The sequence below is a fragment of the Oncorhynchus mykiss genome, chromosome 9 (assembly GCF_057628025.1).
Source record: "Oncorhynchus mykiss isolate SJ-2025 chromosome 9, ASM5762802v1, whole genome shotgun sequence".
In the NCBI taxonomy this organism is placed as follows: Eukaryota; Metazoa; Chordata; class Actinopteri; order Salmoniformes; family Salmonidae; genus Oncorhynchus; species Oncorhynchus mykiss.
In genome coordinates, this window is record NC_143030.1 from 18,554,682 (window position 1) to 18,575,950 (window position 21,269).

The 21,269-nt window shown below is 44.3% G+C and overlaps 1 protein-coding gene across 8 annotated transcripts in view; it reads right to left on the minus strand.

The window, feature by feature from the left end:
* LOC110531601 (protein inturned) overlaps positions 1 to 20,476 on the minus strand; it is a 41,912-nt gene extending 21,436 nt beyond the window's left edge. For 4 of the 8 annotated variants that reach the window (XM_021614885.3, XM_021614884.3, XM_090183680.1 and 1 more), the window contains exons 1-3: positions 19,055 to 19,379; positions 15,141 to 15,724; positions 13,359 to 13,444 (exon numbers count right to left, since the gene is read on the minus strand). In XM_021614885.3, coding sequence (XP_021470560.3) covers positions 13,359 to 13,444; positions 15,141 to 15,724; positions 19,055 to 19,206 — 822 coding nt within the window. In that variant the 5' untranslated portion in view covers positions 19,207 to 19,379. Of the gene's footprint in view, positions 1 to 13,358; positions 13,445 to 15,140; positions 15,725 to 19,054; positions 19,380 to 19,943 lie in introns of those variants that run through there. The other 4 variants (XM_021614887.3, XM_090183682.1, XM_090183681.1 and 1 more) reach the window with 2 other exon arrangements.
* Positions 20,477 to 21,269: the final 793 nt, after the last annotated feature.

A 21,269-nucleotide genomic window follows, 5' to 3' on the forward strand; every position in this document is an offset into this window, starting at 1 on the left:
ATGCTCTTACAATGGAAAGTATAGGGGCATACTGAATTCTAGCCCCCAGGATGCAATTCCTATGGCTTCCACATGCTGTCGGCAGTCTATGTTCAACGTTTCAGGCTTGTAACTTCCAAAACAAATAAGAAATATGAGTTTTAGAACAGGGACACAGTCTTGGAAATTTGTGTTTGGGCGAGCGATGAAGACACACCTGCTAAAATCGGTTTCCTATTCAACATACTTCTTTCCGTAAGAAATATTGTAGTTTGATTACATTTTAGGGTATCTGAGGAGTTAATAGAAATGTAGTTTGACTTGTTGAAACAAAGTGGTAGGTTTTCGGATTCCTTTCTCTCCATGTTGAACGAATGGATTACTCAAATCGATGGCGCCAACTAAAACAGACTTTTTGGGATATAAGGAAGGATTTTATCTAACAAAACAACACTACATGTTATAGCTGGGACCATTTGGATGACAAACTAGAGGAAGATTTTCAAAAAGTAAGTGAATATTTAATTGCCATTTGTGAATTTATGAAACCCGTGTTGGTGGAAAAATATTTTAATATGGGGCGCCGTCCTCGAAATAATCGCATGGCATGCTTAACACTGTAATGGCTACTGTAAATCGGACAGTGCAGTTAGATTAACAAGAATTTAAGCTTTCAACCGATATAAGACACTTGCATGTACCTAAATGTTTAATATCCATAATGTTTATGATTATTTATTTGAATTGCGCGCCCTCCAGTTTCAACGGAAGTTGTCCCTCCAGCGGGACGCCAAGCCCAAACAGGATAGCAACATAGGAAAAGGTGCCAATTCTACGACGCACTGAAGATTGTTCCAGAACCGCAGACAGCGACCGTATCCAAACCTGCAGAAAGCGCATGTTTTCAAGGTCCACTTACCAACTAGGAATTCACAAAATGAGACAAACACCAAATTGAGACAGCATGCAGAAATCTGCAAAAACATCCTTGTGTACAAACGTAAATAATAATGCATGCAGAGGAAAATTAGGATGATTCCCACTAATGATCAAAATCCAGAGAAAAAGCAATTCAATTCTACAAGCATCTAAAAGGAAGCGATTCTCCAACCTTCAATAACAAAGCCATCACTTACAGAGAGATGGACCTAGAGAAGAGTCCCTTTAGCCCGGCTGGTACTGGAGCTCTGTTCATTAACACGAACAGACCCCACAAAGCCCCAGGACAGCAACACAATTAGAACCAACCAAATCATGAGAAACCAAAAAGGAAAACAAAAACAAAACTTGACACATTGGAAAGAATGAACAAAAAATGCTATTTGGCCCTAAACAGAGAGTACACAGTAGCAGAATACCTGATCACTGTGACTGACCCAAACGTTGAAAAGCTTTGACTATGTACAGACTCAGTGAGCATGGCCTTGCTATTGAAAGAGGCTGCCATAGGCAGATCCGGCTCTCAAGAGAAGACAGGCTATATGGCCACTGCCCACAAAACAAGGTGGAAACCGAACCGCAGTTTCCAACCACCTGCCAAATGTATGACTATAATAGACACACATATTTCCCTCAGATAACACACACTCACAAAGAATCACATTTTGATCAACTCCCATATCTATTAGGTGAAATCCCACAGTGTGCCACCTCAGCAGCAAGATTTATGACCTGTGCCACAAGAAACCAGTGGAGCACAAACACCATTTTAAATAAAACTACATTTATCTGTTTATTTATTCTCTTTCATACTTAAACTACAGATTCAGTCACCTTGACTTTTTCCACATTTTGTTATGATATAGCCTTATTCGAAAAATTTATTAAATAGTTTTTTCCCCCTCATCAATCTACAGTCGTGGCCAAAAGTTTTGAAAATGACACAAATATTAATTTTCAAAGTCAGCTGCCTCAGTTTGTATGATGGCAATTTGCATATACTCCAGAATGTTATAAAGCGTGATCAGATGAATTGCAATTAATTGCAAAGTCTCTCTTTGCCATGCAAATGACCTGAATCCCCCAAAAACATTTCCACTACATTTCAGCCCTGCCACAAAAGGACCAGCTGACATGTCAGTGATTCTCTCGTTAACACAGGTGTGAGTGTTGACGAGGACAAGGCTGGAGATCACTCGGTCATGCTGATTGAGTTTGAATACGAGACTGGAAGCTTCAAAAGGAGGGTGGTGCTTGGAATCATTGTTCTTCCTCTGTCCACCATGGTTACCTGCAAGGAAACACATGCCGTCATCATTGCTTTGCACAAAAAGGGCTTCACAGGCAAGGATATGGCTGCCAGTAAGATTGCACCTAAATCAACCATTTATTGGATCATCAAGAACTTCAAGGACAGCGGTTCAATTGTTGTGAAGAAGGCTTCAGGGCACCCAAGAAAGTCCAGCAAGCACCAGGACGTCTCCTAAAGTTGATTCAGCTGCGGGATCGGGGCACCACCAGTATAGAGCTTTCTCAAAAATGAGAGCGGACAGGTGTGAGTGCATCTGCACGCACAGTGAGGCGAAGACTTTTGGAAGATGGCCTGGTGTCAAGAAGGGCAGCAAAGAAGCCACTTCTCTCCAGGAAAAACATCAGGGACAGACTGATATTCTGCAAAAGGTACAGGGATTGGACTGCTGAGGACTGGGGTAAAGTCCTGGAAAAAACATTGTCCGGAGAAGACAAGGTGAGCGCTATCATCAGTCCTGTGTCATGCCAACAGTAAAGCATCCTGAGACTATTCATGTGTGGGGTTGCTTCTCAGCCAAGGGAGTGGGCTCACTCACAATTTTGCCTAAGAACACAGTATATGAATAAAGAATGGTACCAACACATCCCTGAGAGCAACTTCTCCCAACCATCCAGGAACAGTTTGGTGACGAACAATGCCTTTTCCAGCATGATGGAGCACCTTGCCATACGGCAAAAGTTATAACTAAGTAGCTCGGGGAACAAAACATCAATATTTTGGGTCCATGGCCAGGAAACTCCCCAGACCTTAATCCCATTGAGAACTTGTGGTCAATCCTCAAGAGGTGGGTGGACAAACAAAAACCCACAAATTCTGACAAGCTCCAAGCATTGATTATGCAAAAATGGGCTGCCATCATGTGGCCCAGAAGATAAATGCCAGGGCGGTTTGCAGAGGTCTTGAAAAAGAAGGGTCAACACTGCAAATATTGACTCTTTGCATCAACTTCATGTAATTGTCAATAAAAGCCTTTGACACTTATGAAATGCTTGTAATTATACTTCAGTATTTCATAGTAACATCTGACAAAAATATATAAAGACACTGAAGCAGCAAACTTTGTGAAAATGTATATTTGTGTCATTCTCAAAACTTTTGGCCATGACTGTACACACAATACCCCATAATGACAAAGCAAAAACAGGTTTTACATTTTTTTGCTAATATATTTAAAATAATACCTAAAAATCTAATTCACATAAGTATTCAGACCCTTTACTCAGTACTTTGTTGAAGCACCTTTGGCAGTGATTACAGCATTTAGTCTTCTTGGGTATGATGCTACAAGCTTGTCACATCTGTATTTGGGGAGTTTCTCCCATTCTTCTCTACAGATCCTCTCAAGCTTTGTCAGGTTGGCTGGGAAACATTGCTGCACAGCTATTTCCAGGTCTCTCCAGAGATGTTCGATCGGGTTCAAGTCCGGGCTCTGGCTGGGCCACTGAAGGACATTCAGAGACTAGTCCCGAAGCCACTCCTGCATGATCTTGGCTGTGTGCTTAGCGTTATTGTCCTGTAGAAAGGTGAACCTTTGCCTCAGTCTGAGGTCCCGAGCACTCTGGAGCAGGTTTTCATCAAGGATCTCTCTGTACTTTGCTTCATTCATCTTTGCCTCGATCCTGACTAGTCCCCCAGTCCCTGCCCCTGAAAAACACCCCCACAGCATGATGCTGCCAACATCATGCTTCACCGTAGGGATGGTGCCAGGTTTCCTAAAAGATGTAACGCTTGGCATTCAGGACAAAGAGTTTAATCTTGAGTTTCATAAGACCAGAGAATCTTGTTTCTCATGGTCTGAGAGTCTTTAGGTGCCTTTTGGCAAACTCCAAGCAGGCTGTCATGTGCCTTTTACAGAGGAGTGGCTTCCGTCACTAACATAAAGGCCTGACTGGTGGAGTGCTGCAGAGATGGTTGTCCTTCTGGAAGGTTATCCCATCTCCACAGAGGAACTCTAGAGCTCTGTTAGAGTGACCATCGGATTCTTGGTCACCTCCCTGACCAAGGCTCTTCTCCCGCTCAGTTTGGCCGGGCGGCCAGCTCCAGGAAGAGACTTGGTGGTTCCAAACTTCTTCCAATTAAGAATTATGAAGGCCACTGTGTTCTTGAGGACCTTCAACAAAGCAGCTTTTTTTTGAGCACCCTTCCCCAGATCTGGATGATCAATGGAAACAGGATGTTCCTGAGCTCAAATTTGAGTCTTATAGCAAGGGGTCTGAATACTTATGTAAATAAGGAATCTGTTTTTTAGTTTTAATACATTTGCAACAAATTCTAAAAACCTGTTTTCACTTTGCCATTATGGGGTATCGTGTGTAGATTGATGAGGATTTTTTTTTGTTATTCAATTTTAGAATAATGTAACAAATTGTGGCAAAAGTAATGGTGTCTGAATACTTTCCGAAGGCACTGTATTTGCACATTGTCACAACACTGTACGTAGCCAATAATAACACTGTACATAACAATAACATTTGAAATGTCTCTATTCTTTTGAAACTTTTGTGAGTAATGTTTACTATTCATTTCTGATTGTATATTTCCCTTGTTTATTTCCCTTTTGTTTATTGTCTATTTCACTTGCTGTGGCAATGTAAACATATGTTTCATATGCCAATAAAGCCCTTTGAATGTAATTGAGTTGATAGAGAGAGAGAGTATAGTATCATCAGTAATACTTTACTATGGAGGGTAGGCAGAGGTCCAAACCTTTATACAAACTGCTGCTACGCCCATGTAATAGCTACTGTCTACCATGCTCTACCTGGGAGGGCGGACGTTCCCACACGCAAAAGGGCCAACATACATACAGCTGGCCAGCCGCGCGTGTAGCCACACTCACAGAAAAACACACATACGCACACAGAGAGAACCACCACCAAAGTTTACGTTTCCTCGGAGTATGCCAGTTCTACAGTAGCTCCGTCCTAAGCCACGACGGACCGACGAGAGGCCTTGTTGTTTTTTCTCCTCTCTTCTCTTCTCCTCTCATCTATTCTCTTCTTCTCCTCTCTTCTCTACAGTGTAATTTGCTATCTGGCCGAGTCTTCTAATCAGCTGTTCTCTCAGTAACCACAGCGTAATGGTTGTTTTCCTGTGGTTATCCCAAACAACTACCTCTACCTCTGTCTCTGTCTCCCTCTCTCGTTGCAAACGCCATCACTCCCCAGACACACTGTCATTTACAAAATCCTTCTTCTTGAGGCCCTGTTTTGACCGTGTGAGGAGACGAATGAGCAAAAAGCTTGAGCAGTTTCCTGAATGGCGATCAAAGCACCATATCTCAGAATTTGATAGTTTTCCTCATGTAAAAAGGTGGAGATTGTTACCTACTATAGAGGTTTTGACAGCCGATCGAAGCCTAATGGAATGGGAGAAGATGTGGAGTGGTGAGCGCCATTCCACTCAACCATTCCTCCTACAATGGATTTACAGACACTTAAAGACATCTTTGATCAAGGGAGCAAATTAAATACGGACAAACATACAATTCCTAAAACAGTCACACACAGAGATTATAGATACAGTGCCTTCAGCAAGTATTCACACCCCTAGACTTTTTCCACATTTTGTTGTGTTACAAGGTGGGATTAAAATTGATTTAATTGTCCTTTTTTTGTCAACAATAAACACAAAATACTCTGTAATGACAAAGTGGAAGATCATTTTCTTAAATGTTATAATTTATAAAAAATAAAACACAAACATAGCTTGATTAGATAAGTATTCAACCACCTGAGTCAATACATACTATCATCACCTTTCGCAGTATTTATAGCTGAGTCTTTCTGGGAAAGTCTTTGCAGACCTGGATTGTACAATATTTTCACATAATTTTTTTTATGTATTCTTCAAGCTCTGTCAAGTTGGTTGTTGATCATTAATAGACAGCCATTTTCAAGTCTTGCCATAGATTTTCAAGCTGATTTAAGTCAAAACTGTAACTAGGCTACTCAGGTACATTCAATGTCGTCTTGGTAAGCAACTCTAGTGTATATTTGGCCTTGTGTTTCAGGTTAATGTCCTGCTGAAAGGTGAATTTGTCTCCCAGTGTCTGTTGAAAAGCAGACTGAACCTGGTTTCCCTCTGAGATTTTGCCTGTGCTTAGCTGTATTCCATTTCTTTTCATCCCCAAAAAACTTGCTAGTCCTTGCCGATGACAAGCATACCCATAACTTGATGCAGCCACCGCCATGCTTGAAAATATGAATAGTGGTACTCAGTGTTGTTGGATTTGCCCCAAACATAACACTTTGTATTCAGGACATAAAGTGAATTTCTTTGCCACATTTTTTGCAGGTTTACTTTAGTGCCTTATTGCAAACAGGATTCATGTTTTGGAACATTTTCTATTCTGTACATGCGTCCTTCTTTTCACTCTGTCATTTAAGTTAATATTGTGGACTGACTACAATGTTGTTGATCCATCCTCTGTATTCTCCTATCACAGCCATTAAACTCTAACTGTTTTAACTTAAGGGGGCAGCATTTTCACTTTTGGATAAATAGCGTGCCCAATTTCAACTTCCTGCTACTCATGCCAAGAATATAAGATATGCATATTATTAGTAGATTTGGATAAAAAACACTGAAGTTTCTAAAAACTGTTTGAATCATGTCTGTGAGTATAACAGAACTTATGTAGCAGGCAAAACCCTGAGGACTAACCGTTCAGAAGTTTAAACATTTTTTTTTTTAGGTCTCTGTCTGTTCACTGGGTTCTCATTGGGAAACGATATTTCTTAGGAACTTGTTTTCAGTTCCTACTGCTTCCACTGGATGTCACCAGTCTTTGGAATTTGGTTGAGGTTATTCATTTGTGCAATGAAGAAGTACGGCCATCTAAGAACTGCGTAACACTGTTGAGAGTTGCGCAAGACTTGAAAAGTAGCTTGGTTTGTTGTCTTCCTGTATTGAACACAGATAGACCCGTCTTCAATTTGATCGATTATTAACGTTTTAAAATACCTAAAGTTGTATTACAAAAGTAGTTTGAAATGTTTTGGCAAAGTTTACAACCAACTTTTGAAATAATTTGTAGTGACTTTGCGCAATTTGGAAGCTGTTTTTTTCTGGATCAAACGCGCCAAATAAATTGACATTTTGTATATATGGAAGGAATTAATCGAAGAAAAGGACCAATTATGATGTTTATGGGACATATTGGAGTGCCAACAAAAGAAGCTCGTCAAAGGTAAGGCATGTTATATATTTTATTTCTGCGTTTTGTGTAGCGCCTGCAGGGTTGAAATATGCTACCCTCTTTGTTTACTGTTGTGCACGAGTGTAGCTCGAGTGTAGCTATGAGTGTAGCTTTAATTTTGTATCTTACATGTATGATTTAATGAAAGTTAGATTTTTATATCAATTTATTTGAATTTGCCGCGCTGCATTTTCTCTGGCTTTTGGCCAAGTGGGACGCAAGTGTCCCCTATACCATAAGAAGTTAGTCACCATTGGCCTCATGGTCAAATCCCTGAACGGTTTCCTTCCACTCCGGCTACTGAGTTAGGAAGGACGCCTGTATCTTTGTAGTGACTGGGTGTATTGAGACATCATCTTAAAAGTGGAATTAATAACTTAACCATGCTCAAAGGGATATTCAATGTCTGCTTTTTTTTGTCATTCAAAAATCATGTTAAACAAGATTATTGCACACAGAATGAGTCCATGCAACTTATTATGTGACTTGTTAAGCACATTTTTACTCCTGAACTTGAACTTGAACTTATTTAGGCTTGCCATAACAAAAGGGTTGAATACTTATTGACTGAATACATTTCAGCTTTAATATTTAAATAATTTGTTAACATTTCCAAAAATATAATTCAACTTTGACATTATTGGGTATTGTGTGTAGACCAGTGACACAAAATCTTGTTTTAATATATTGTGGTATCCCAGGAGGTCTACCCCGGGGGATGGTAATAGAGGGGAGGTACGTGAGGCGACGTTGGCTCCCTCTGCTGGGAATACAGGAGCTGGGCACCCCGACACGGACAGCTTTAAGTGGAGGTAATTAGAGGAAAGTGCCAACCAGCCGTGGAGGCAAATAAAAGGAGCACGGTGGCACACCGCGACACAGAATGGGGAGAAGGACCGAGCCAAACCTAAGTGATTTTCTTTGTTATGTTTATTTTCTGTCTTAGTAAACTTGTTTTTGCGGACTAAAACCTCCCCGTCTCTGTGTCAATCTCTGCCCGCTCAACCCAACACCCCACAGTTTACAACATATGGTGGAGAATGCAGGTATCTCAGTAGCTTTGGGTGCCGTGGGGTCGAGCGTACGGAGATTACCATGGAGGAGCTGGTGGCTCAGTTCATCCTCAGCCAGCAGAAGCAACAGGCTCTCCAGGAGCAAGCCCTGGAGAAGCAGCACCAACAAAACCACAGACTGGTAGCGGAGGTAGCCCAGTTGAAGGTTGGGAGGGCTCAGGAGTCTGGCCCAAATCAGTTCCTGGTTCCGTTAAGGGAGGAAGATGACGTGGAGTCATATTTGTGCACCTTCGAGAGGACGGCACAGCGGGAAGGATGGCCCCAGCCCAAGTGGGCCAGCCTGTTGGCACCCTACCTCTCTGGGAAGGCCCAGAAGGCCTACTTTGATTTGAACACTGACCAGGCCGCAAATTATGAGGGACTCAAACGGGAGATATTGAGCCGTTATGGGTTCAATCTCGCACACCGTGCACAGCTGGTCCACGGCTGGGCCTTTGACCCCACCCTTTCCCCCTGTGCTCAGATGAGCGACCTGGTGCGCCTGACCAATGGCTGGCTACTGACTAAAGTACCGTCCCTCCAGATGCTCAACAAGCTCGTCCTGGATAAATACCTTCAGAACCTGCCATAAGAGATGACGAAGACGGTGAGCATGCAGAACCCCCAGAGCCTGGAGGAATTGCTGACCACGGTGGAAATTCACCAGAACACCCAGGACCTGCTGAGAGGCCCGAGCGGAAAGGAGACGCGGTGAGCTGGGGCACCCCCAGCTCTGGGGTAACCCGGATGGCGAGTTACGTCACCTCCTGTTGGGCGCACACCGAGACAGCCACTCCGATGGTTCCTGTACGAATCGATGGCATCGACACCAGCACTCTGCTGGACTCCGGCAGCATGGTGACCCTGGCCCACCCGCAGTGGCTCACATGAGAGGGGAAGGAGAAACCGGGGGACGAGGAGGTGACGGTGTCCTGTGTACACAGGGACATGAAGAGGTACCCAACGGTGCCAGTGAGGATAACGACCCCAAGGGGGGAGTGCCAGATGCGCGTGGGAGCTGTCCCTAACCTACCTGTGTCCATTCTCCTCGGTCGAGACTGCCCTCTCTTCCAGAACCTGTGGAGGAGGGACCTGGGGAGGCGAGCACGCGTGGTGTGAAAAAAGGAAAAAGGATGGTGGCCTGTGCAACCCAACCCCCGCCACGAGAGGTGTCCACTGGGCCCGAGTCGGACCCAGAGGACGGAGACGACCCCACTCCGGCAAGCGAGCCACCGTGCGAGGAAAATTTCAGGCTACCCTTTATGGAGGTGGAGGCCCTAGACGGACCTCCCGACACTAGAATCCTCACGAGTCAGTTTGGGACGGCCCAGTTAGAAGACCCCAATCACCAGAACGCTAGGGGCCAGGTGATTGCGGTGGATGGCGTACTGTTACCTGGGATAAGTGATTGGCGCTACCCCCACTTCGCAATCAAGCATAATTTATTGTATCAGGTAGTAAAGCATAATGGGGAGACAAGACTTCTTACTCATACCCAGCCAGTATGTTAGGACTGTGTTGCAGCTTGCCCTCACCCACCTGCTTGGGGCACACCTGGGGATGGAGAAAACCAGGGAGCGGATCCGGAACAAGTTCCACTGGTCCAGAGTCAAGCGTGCCGTGGAGGATTACTGCTGTAGTTGCCTGGAGTGCCAGATCACAGCTCCGAGGATGCATTATCGAAACCCTTTGGTTTCCTTTCCCATTATAGGAGTGCCATTCAAGCGGGTGGAAATGGATCTGGTGGGTCTGTTGTTGAAGACCATGAGGGGACACCAATACATCCTGGTCATCGTGGATTATGCCACGCGGTATCCTGAGGCAATCCCGCTACGCACGGCGGCAGCAAAAGGTATCTTCCATTTATTTAGCCGGGTGGGTATTCCGCAGGAAATCCTGACGGACCAGGACACCGCGTTCATGTCTCGGGTGATGAAAGATGTTTGCAATCTGTTACGAATAAAACAGGTGAGTACCATCCAGCCCACGACAGGCTGGTGGAACGCTTCAACAAAACCCCAAAACAGATGCCTAGAAGGTCGTCGAGAGAGAAGGGAGGAACTGGGACTAGCTGCTGCCCCACCGAATGTTTTCAGTGCGCGACCTACCCCAAGCATCCACGGGGTTCTCCCCCTTTGAGCTCCTGTATGGTCGTCGGCCCCTCGGGCTGCTGGACCTAGCCAAGGAGGTCTGGGAAGAGCAGCCGACTCCCCTTCGCAGCATAGTAGAACATGTGGAGAAGATGAGGGAGAGGATGACGGCGATTTGGCCAGTGGTGAGAGAGCACATGGCCCAGGCGCAATATGCCCAGGAGCGTGTCTACAACCGGGGGGCCCAACCACGAGAATTCCAACCAGGTGACAAAGTCTTGATGCTGATCCCTACAACAGAGAGTAAATTCCTGGCTACATGGCATGGGCCCTACGACATCGTTGAGCGGGTTGGCGACGTCAAATATAAGGTCCACCAACCGGGGCGGAGAAACACAGCTTTACTATGTGAATTTACTGAAGAAAGGGCACGCATGCTGTGCGTAACATGGACCCGGCCACAGCAGGGCCCGCCCTCGGTCGAAGTTGCAATGGGGGAAGACCTCAGCCCGACCCAACGACAAGAGCTCAGAGAGTTGGTCCAGCGGAATACGGCCGTGTTCCCCGAGGTGCCGGGGCATACGGATCTCGTGGAACATCATATCCACACCCGTACAGGAGAAAAAGTGCGTAAACGGCCATACCAGATACCGGAAACCCAGAGGGTGGCGGTCCAGCGGGAAGTGGCGACAATGCTAGAAATGGGGGTACTGGAGGAGTCACACAGTGAGTGGTCTAGCCCCATAGTGCTGGTTCCGAAACTGTCCGCTTCTGTAATGACTTCCGGAGCCTGATCAGGGTCAGTAAGTTCGATGCCTACCCCATGCCCCGTGTGGACGACCTGAACAACCGCTTGGGGATGGTGAGATATGTCAGCACCTTGGACCTGACGAAGGGGTACTGGCAGGTGCTACTGGCAGTGGGGGGCTATACCACTACCGGGTTCTGCCTTTCGGGCTCCACAGGGTACCAGCGACCTTTCAGCGACTCATGGACCGCGTCCTGCGGCCGCACAGTGAGTACGCCGCTGCTTATCTGGACGACATAATTGTGTACAGTGACAGTTGGGAGTCGCATCTTTGTAGGTTACAGGCCGTGGTGGATGCGCTAAGTGGTGCAGGTCTGACCGCGAACCCCCTCAAGTGCAAGCTGGGCTATGCCGAGGTGGAGTACCTGGGCTATCAGATCGGGAGGGGAAATGTGAAACCCCAAGAAAAAAAACGTTGCTATTAGGGGATGGCCGGTCCCCCGAACAAAGAGGCAGGTGAAGTCATTCCTGAGGTTTAGCAGGGTACTACTAATTTTGCCACAATAGCTTCTCCCCACAGACTTAAAGGCACAACTACCCCAGATGGTGCGATGAACGGAGGTCTACTCCGGGGGATGGTAATAGAGGGGAGGTACGTGAGGCGAAGTTGGCTCCCTCTGCTGGGAATACGGGAGCTGGGCACCCCGACACAGACAGCTCTAAGTGGAGGTAATTAGAGGAAAGTGCCAACCAGCCGTGGAGGCCAAATAAAAGGAGCACGGTGGCACACCGCGAGAGAGAACGGGGAGAGACCAACAGCAAGCCACAGTAGAGAAGGACCGAGCCAAACCTAAGTGATTTTCTTTGTTATGTTTATTTTCTGTCTTAGTAAAGTTGTTTTTGCGGACTAAAACCTCCCCGTCTCTGTGTCAATCTCTGCCCGCTCAACCCAACACCCCACGGTTTACCACAATATTGTAGCACAACAAAATCTGGAGAAAGTCAAAGGTTGTGAATACTTTCTGAAGGCACTGTACACTTAGCTGGGTTTGGTTCATTTATTTATTGAATAATGTGATTCTGATGTAGGGCAGTGACACAACATCTCTATTTTTAATTAAAAACTTAGACTGTGACACAAGAAAATGTGAAAAAGTCCAAGGGTGTGAATACTTTCTGAAGGCACTGTACACTTAGCTTGGTTTGGTTTATTGATTCATTGTGCAAAGCAAGATAAGTATCTGGTATTCGTACTTCAGATCACACACTTTATCTTGACATTTCAAGCACGTCTCTCATTGAGGTCAATTAATGATTTAGCTCACTTTTATCTCAGCTCTGAATCAGGCCAACTCAAGGCATTCTAGCCTTATGAATGTGTGACTTTGGTCAGAGCTACAGTATAGCATCCATTGGGCTTATGCTAACATCCTAGGCCTCACTTTTAAAGTGTGGGGCAGTGGAATGATCCTGACACACAGTCTTAGTCTGCCTTGTGTGTCTGTGTGTCTACCTTGCGTCTTAGTGTGTGTGTCTGCCTTGTGTGCACCTGCCTGCCACGAGTGTGTAGAAACCAGCTTCTAACACTTTTGAGCAGAGCAGACGTGTTGGTTCGAAAAAAGGAGTTTGTCTGTAATTGAGTTCATGTGGAGGACTTCCCTTTCTTTGGCTGCTGTTGCTGTTTCAGAGGCTACGTCCCAAATTGCACCCTAATCCCTACATAGGGCAATACTTTTGATCGGCGCCGGGTGCCATTTGGCGCACAGAGACGTACGTGTATGTTTTATGTGGTCTTTTCATGAAGAAAACCAAGAGCTGAGAAAGATACATGATCATGGAGGTCAAATCATGTGAATAGGGCTCAACAAACAACATCTAATCTGTTGGAGGTCTTTGGCATATTTTCGCATTGTGGAAGCAGCATTACAGCTAATAATACACTTACCTCAAACACAACACACAACATACTTCCCTCTAACTACTGTTCTTTTAATATGGCAGTAATGAGTGGGGTGGGTGGTCTTGGAAACACACACACCTGTGTAGGCCCAGGAATGCAGGAGAGAACCCTCTCAATGTTCTCTGTGGTAACATCCACATCGTCCACTGCCACTAGGTCATCACCTGAGGAGGAGGAAAAGGAATTCAATGCATAACAGCAGCATGTTATTAACGTAGATAGCAAAAAATAAGCGTCAATAGTGATATTTCTGCAAACACACTCTATCGAGTCTGTACTGTAGGCTAAGCAAATGAATGTACAGTTGAAGTCAGGAGTTTACATACACTTAGGTTGGAGTCATTAAAACAAATTTTTAAACCACTCCACAAATTTATTGTTAACAAACTATATTTTTGGCAAGTCGGTTAAGACATCTATTTTGTGCATGACAAGTCATTTTTCCAACAATTATTTACAGACAGATTATTTCACTTGTAATTCACTGTATCACAATTCCAGTGGGTCAGAAGTTTACATACACTAAGTTGACTGTGCCTTTAAACAGCTTGGAAAATTCCAGAAAATTATGCCATGGCTTTAGAAGCTTCTAATAGGCTAATTGACATAATTTGAGTCAATTGGAGGTGTACCTGTGGATGTATTTCAAGGCCTAACTTCAAACTCAGTGCCTCTTTGCATGATATCATGGGAAAAATAAAACAAATTGTAGACCTCCACAAGTCTGGTTCATCCTTGGGAGCAATTTCCAAATGCCTGAAGGTACCACCATCATCTGTACATACAATAAATAGTACGCAAATATAATATACACTTGTGATTTCATGAAAATTAAATATTTTTGGCGCTCTGCAATTCAGTGGATATTGACGAAAATTATCCCAAGATGCGCCAAGAAGTTTAAATTGTTTTACGCAATGCTACCAAATAATAATTGAGTGTATGTAAACTTCTGACCCACTGGGAATTTGATGAAAGAAATAAAAACTGAAATCAATCATTCTCTCTACTATTATTCTGACATTTCACATTCTTAAAACAAAGTGGTGATCCTAAATGACCAAAGACAGGGAATTTTTACTAGGAATTTGTAAAAACTGAGTTTAAATGTATTTGGCTAAGGTGTATGTAAACTTCCGACTTCAACTGTATGTATGCGTGTATCTTTTCGGCCCTGTTTTTAATGAGCTGCACTGTTTTTAATGAGCTGCAAGTCGAATTCCTAACAACTTTGGTTGGTACGGCGAAAAAGTATTGTGTCATCTGTTTTCCAAATAGTATGGTTTTAGTGGAGGAGCACAGTCTGGAGATATAGTCCACGGATATAAAAAGAGCCAAACATGCTGTTGTTTCTTTTTGTATATCAAGGAGTTTCACCTGCCCCTGTGCAGACCTCTATCCATTCTTATCTCCTTAACAAAGACTTCACCTCAATTATTTCAGGTATTTAACGAGTCTAGGCTAATTGTTTTAGCATGGAGTGGTAGGCTACATGAAAGGCATGGCTTTAAACACTAACTCATGTGGAGTTTCTTTGCATTCCTTGGTCTGCCCAAAGCAACTGTGTCGACGTCAGTCTCCACAAACATAAGAAACAGTTTGCTGTAAAACAACTTTATAAGTACTTAATATCATGTCAATAAAAAATGTCTTGCAGTCTTTCTGGGATTTCTGCCAGTGCCCATCCAAAAGTCTGGCAATGTGTATATGACAGGCACATTATGTGAGTCTGAAATGGCACCCTTATTCCCTTTAAAGAGCACTACTTTTGACCAGGGCGATTATGGTCAAAATCCGTTGGCTATATAGGGAATAGGGTACCATTTCGGACATCCCCACAGTGAGGTTTTGAACACTCACCGATCAGTATCTGTGTACACTTGATGGCGGGGCTGTTGGGCACCAGGCCGTGGACGGTGATCCTCTCCCCTCTCCCCCCTGCAGGGTCTCCCTGGCCCCAGGACGAGCGATGCACCACCCCCAGCAGAGCCTCCAGTAGACCCCCTCTCTCCGGGGGAGGAGGTGAGCAGCTGCCCAGCCGTTTGGGGTTCAGGTAGACACACACCTCTTTCAGATGCTGCTGCTGGACCACCAGCCCCGCCCTCTGCCCCGCCTGGTTTTTCAAGATGGACGTTGGAAGCGATGACGAGTCTTTGGCTCCTCCGTCGGGCCCACTCCGCTGGGATGGCCGCCTCTTCCTCCGTAGGATCCTGGCAAGTCTTTTCAGCTTGGGCTCTCCTTTGGTTGGAGTGCCATCAGAACGCTTCCTGCACTCCTCGCTGATGATCTCCGCCTCCTTCTCACTGAAGTGCACGTGATTGGTGGGGAGGCCATTATTGGCGGCGGCCTGAGCTAATGCCGCCTCCTCCTCGCCCTCGCTCAGCTCCAGGTAGAAGAGCTCGCCGTTCTTCTGGACGTCGTCCAGCCATTCTGGCTCTAGGTCGCTGGGAATGAACAGACAAAAAGCATAGACTGAGTGAAACTGTTTCAGAGCAGAGTCAAAAGTGATGGTTTGCCTGCCCAGTGAACCCATCTGATAGGGACTGTCAGGTTAAGAACTACAGTGTAGAGGCGTAAGGCTCACTTGAGGATTAAAAGTGCATTTATTCTAATCAATTTAGAGCACATTGGCTTTCATCATAATATGTCAGATTAGCCCTTGTCGACTTCAATCCCCATCTAAACAGGAGTCTTGTATGATGCTATTCAAATGAGTTAGTAACACAATTACACTACAGTGTAACAAGTGAAACTCTGTCAAACAGCCAGAAAGTCTGATAGCCCATCTTGTATTGTGTTCTGAGTCAGTGTAGAACTCCAGTCAAGGAGAGAGCGATGACTGAAAGGCACATTTGCAAGAGGACAACCACCATGTAGGCTACAGGTGTAAAGTTGTATGACATACATTGTTGTTTTAATTTAATAATACTTCAAAACAACTACATTTACAAGACGTTTTATTATCCCCTAATCTTCTCTCTCACTCATTCCCAGGGGAGTGCATTTCTGTTCTAATTTATTGTGTGGCATTTAGGGGAGAAAGAAAACAACATGCCTGGAGAAAGACTAGAAATTGCATTTTTTTGAGACAGGCAGAGACAAGAAAAAGGGAAACCCACATCACCGCCCGAGAGAGAAAATGCCCTAACTCGGCAAAAAGAAAACCTAAAAAAATTCAGCCAGGCATTTTTTTCTGTCGGTCGGTCTCCCTCTAAATGAAGCTGTGCTGCCTCTGTGGTAGACTCTTGGAAAACACATCCATAAATTCACTAAGGATGGTAAATAGCATATAATTATTTATGAAGGTTAAGTTTCCAAATTGGAATACATTTTGAGTTCTATCAAACTTTGATAGAAAAAGAGGAGAGTAGTATACTAGGCCCAGAATAGTGCAACTACACTTATGGTTCCTTTTACTTTTGCCATCTCTTCTGTTTCAATACCACGTCTCCGTCCCCAATGGCACCCTATTCACTACATAGTGCACTCCATTTAATCAGGGCACATGGGATTCTAGGGAAAAGGGTGCCATTTGGACGCATTCCATGGCTTACAGTTGAGTTCTACATTAATTGAGTACAGATGACGGCCTTCTTTGAAAGGTGACATGGCCAGATAACTATCTCTGCTATCCTTCCTATCTGTTCATACCAGTGCTGCAGTGCAGATAGAGCTCTGGTCCCTTATCCTAAAAACATCTCAGAGTAGGAGTACTAATCTAGGATCAGGTCCCAACCAGTCCATATAGTGTCATTCATGATGATCTAAAAGGCTAAACTGATCCTACATCAGTACTCATACTCTGAGAGGCTCTTTGGATACGGTGAACATAACATTTAAACATAGTTGCCATGGCGCCCTAAAAGCAGCCTAAGCACAGAGCTCCTGTAAATGTGTAGCTACATATTTAGCTATATTTTAGGTGTTTTTAATTATAGAATTTGAATCAGCTCTTTTGTTTTGATAACATAAGAGTTTTTATTGTATATATACAGTCTCTGCTGTTTTTGAGCCACGGATTTCCATATTGACTGACAGGTTAACACGTTTTGGCTAGGCTAGATTTTTGTTTGAAAGAGTCGCTTGAAGCCTAAGAAAGAGGACTACAGCAGTGCTAAGGCAGAGGGCACGTAGTGAAGACGACTGGCTACTATTCTGAACTGTGAGTGGCGATCTTTCTGGCGCCCAGACCTGATGAAGCATCAGCCAAGTGTCTGCTACACAGAGTGGAAGAGAAGTCCAGTAGCTACAAGATCATCAGCAGACTCCATCACCATCATCAACCATGCAGCTTTCAAAGACTTGGCCTCTATTGATTGATCTGTCATGATATATTGCTTGTTTGTTTTTTGCTCTTGAAGCACTTTGAGATTCTATGAAAAGCGCTATAGAAATGTAATAAATTATACACTTTTAAATTAATCTCATAGAATCCATATACTACACAGACTTTGTTAGGTGAACATAGCATTGGCCTACCTTGCCTTTATTATAAGAATGCATGCCATGAGCTTAATGATGTTGATACTGCAAAGCCATGCATCGATCACCATCCACACATTGGTGAAGAATAATAGTAGCCAGTAAGCCACCTCTAGACCACTTTATAGTCAGTGTGCATCCTGCTTCACCTGCCAAGTCGCTTCCAGTGAGCTGCCTCGGTTGTCAAGTTATAAAGTTGAGGTGGCAACTGATGAAGATGACTAGACAGCTGAGGTTGCAAACAAGGACTGCACCCCCCCCCCCCCCTCCTCCTTCTCCGTGGCCAACGTGAGTAAAACATTTAAACGTGTTAACCCTCGCAAGGGCCCAGACGGCATCCCTAGCCACATCCTAAGAGCATGCGCAGACCAGCTGGTTGGTGTATTTACCGACATATTCAATCGCTCCCTATCCCAGTCTGCAGTCCCCACATGCTTCAAGATGGCCACCACTGTTCCTGTTCTTGAGATAGCAATGATTACGGAACTAAATGACTACTGCCCCGTAGCACTCACTTCTGTCATCATGAAGTGCTTTGAGAGACTAGTCAAGGATCCTATCACCTCCACCTTACCGGCTACCCTAGACCCACTTCAGTTTGCATACCGCCCCAACAGGTCCACAGACAATGCAATCGCCATCACACTGCACCCTACCCTGTCCCATCTGGACAAGAGCAATACCTATGTAAGAATGCTGTTCTTTGACTATAGGTCAGCATTCAACACCACAGTACCCTCCAAGCTCATCATCAAGCTGGGGGTCCTGGGTTTCAACCCCGCCCTGTGCAATTGGGTCCTGGACTTTCTGATGTGCCGCCCCCAGGTGGTGAAGGTAGGAAACAACATCTCCACTTTGCTGACCCTCAACACTGGGGCCCCACAAGGGTGCGTGCTCAGCCCCCTCCTGTACGCCCTGTTCACCCATGACTGCGTGGCCATGCACGCCTCCAACTCAATCATTAAGTTTGCAGACAACGCAACAGTAGTGTGGTGTCAGGAAAACAACATCTCACTCAATCTCAACAAAACATTCACCCCTTTAGATGTGTGTATTAGGTAGTTGTTGGGGAATTGTTTGATTACTTGTAAGATATTACTGCACTGTAGGAACTAGAAGCACAAGCATTTCGCTACACTTGCATTAACATCTGCTAACCATGCGTATGTGACCAATCAAATGTGATGATTTGTATTTTGCAAACAGTCAGGCAGCCCTTCAATACCATAGCCCTCTCAAAAATAGGGGTTATTTTTGGAAGCAACAAGCAATAATGTACAGGGTTATCTTACTCGGAGTAGTCGGACTGACTGTAACTTGATGATGTTGATTCACTATCATTCCCGTTGTCATGCAGTTCCTCCCTGTCGTCGCCCTCCCGTCTCGGGTGCTTACACGCTGCTGCATGGGGCTCGAGCGTCCCGCTATAATCTTTAGTAGTCATAATTCCATTCGTTAAATGTGTTCGACAAGATGATACCGGTCATAACTCTAAACTTAAAGCTAATACGTTTGAGCTACTTTCTACTTTGTGAGCATCGGCAGTCTATCGCCATGTTGTCTGCATACGGGCTCTTCAACTATGCCACGTGACGCAAATTGTCTCAGTGTGGTTGGCTGATGTTCACGTTTCCCTGACAACATGGAAGCTTTCCGTCAGCAGGGTAGAACACAGACATTACGCGTGCAATAAAAAGAGGTTGACTGAATAAATGTTTCAGTGTAACAACGTTAACAGTAACAAAAATGTAAACTAAGGTTAGGTACCTCTTCTTGACTATGCCTAAACTAAGCGAAACATTTGTCTGAAACGCTCTGGAAATATGAGATACAAATGTATCTCAAATGTGCAAAGTATCTAATAAAATCACAAACGCAGCTAAATCAAAAATATTGCGACATTTTAACAAGCTATCTCCCGCTGAATAGATGGGCAAGAGCACCAATTGTGTTTAGTTCGCCCCCTCCCCATCCTCACGAACTGCACCAGATCTTTAAATCCCCTTTAAAATCCCATATGGCATTCAGAGTGCTTTGGACTTTGGACAAAGCAACAACAGTCAAACAAAAGTGCAATGAATGCGAGAAGAAACACAAAGAAAGTGCAAATAGTTTACCTAGACATTTTCATATCAACTCTCTTCGTCGTTGCCGTAGCATAGCATGTATCAATATACTGACCTGTATAGAAGCACCCTGCGTATGGAATCGAAATCCTCAAAATTATTAGAGAACGACCTGGACGTTCCCCTATCTGTAGCAATATTAAACATCATTTATGTTTCATGTTTTAACGGATAGGGTGAGTTCAGCACAGATCATCAAGGCTTTCCGATAAAACATTTCCATTCCGGACAAAAAGTCATGTCTCACGGCTTGGGATGAATTGTGCCGTTTTGGACCAGTCGTCTGCCAGCAGGCGTTTTCTACATTTTTAAATGCAGTTTACATGTTTAAATCCTATGTCTTGGTCCGGTGGTGAATGTAGAATCCTTGCCCTAGTCCGAATGAAAACCTAATGCTGCTGTCGATCCTAACAAAAATTCCAAACTTCTCCTCACGATTTCTCACGTCAATCACTGATTCAAGGATACGCAGTTCGCCTGCCGATGCGTTTGAAAACGAAAAGAAAGCCGTCCTGAATACTTCTCCAGACTCCAGACCGTAAGCGAGCGCAGGGCAACACATGCACGAGTTGAACCGCTTCTGGTCTAGCGGGTGTACTTGGCAGGTGGAGTAAAATGCCGCCTCTTTTGCTCAATAGATCAAATCAAATCCAATAGTATTAGTCACATGCGTCGATTACAACCTTACAGTGAAATGCTTACTTACCAGCCCCTAACCAACAAGGCAGTTTAAAAAATACGAATAAGAATAAGAAATTAAAGGAACAGTAATTAAAGAGCAGCAGTAATATAACAATAGCGTACAGAGCCAATTGAGGTAATCACTACATGTAGGTAGAGTTATTCATTTCCTTTGTTAATATGGACTATTTTGATCTAAATTGCTTTTGTTTTATAGAAGAGCACTGAACTGCATGGCCTCTATTGGCACATTTAAAAGTGTCCCATACAATAAGGAGATTTGCTGTACCTATGTTATGTCGAAAAAGTCAGTTATAAGTTCTTCTCTCCAAGTTATATACAAGTTGTCATGACGTAGGCTTTGATTACATTTCCAATATCCTCGCCCACGTGGAAATTCTGTAAGAGTAATATATATGCCAATTATGTGATGATCTGACCGCATTCTGTCCCCTGTCAACCCCTTTTTAAGTTTTGGTGCCAGAGAGAATGACATAAGAAAGTAATCAAGACGACTAGCATGATTAAGCCTCCGCCATGTATATCTCAAGAGGTCAAGGTATTTAAGTCTCCATATATCCACTAACTCCAATATATCCAAGACATTCATGATTTCCTTAGTGCCTGAGGGTGATAGTTTGTAGTGTTATTTCCTTTATGATCCATTGAGGTATTTAAAACCGTATTAAAACCCCCCACC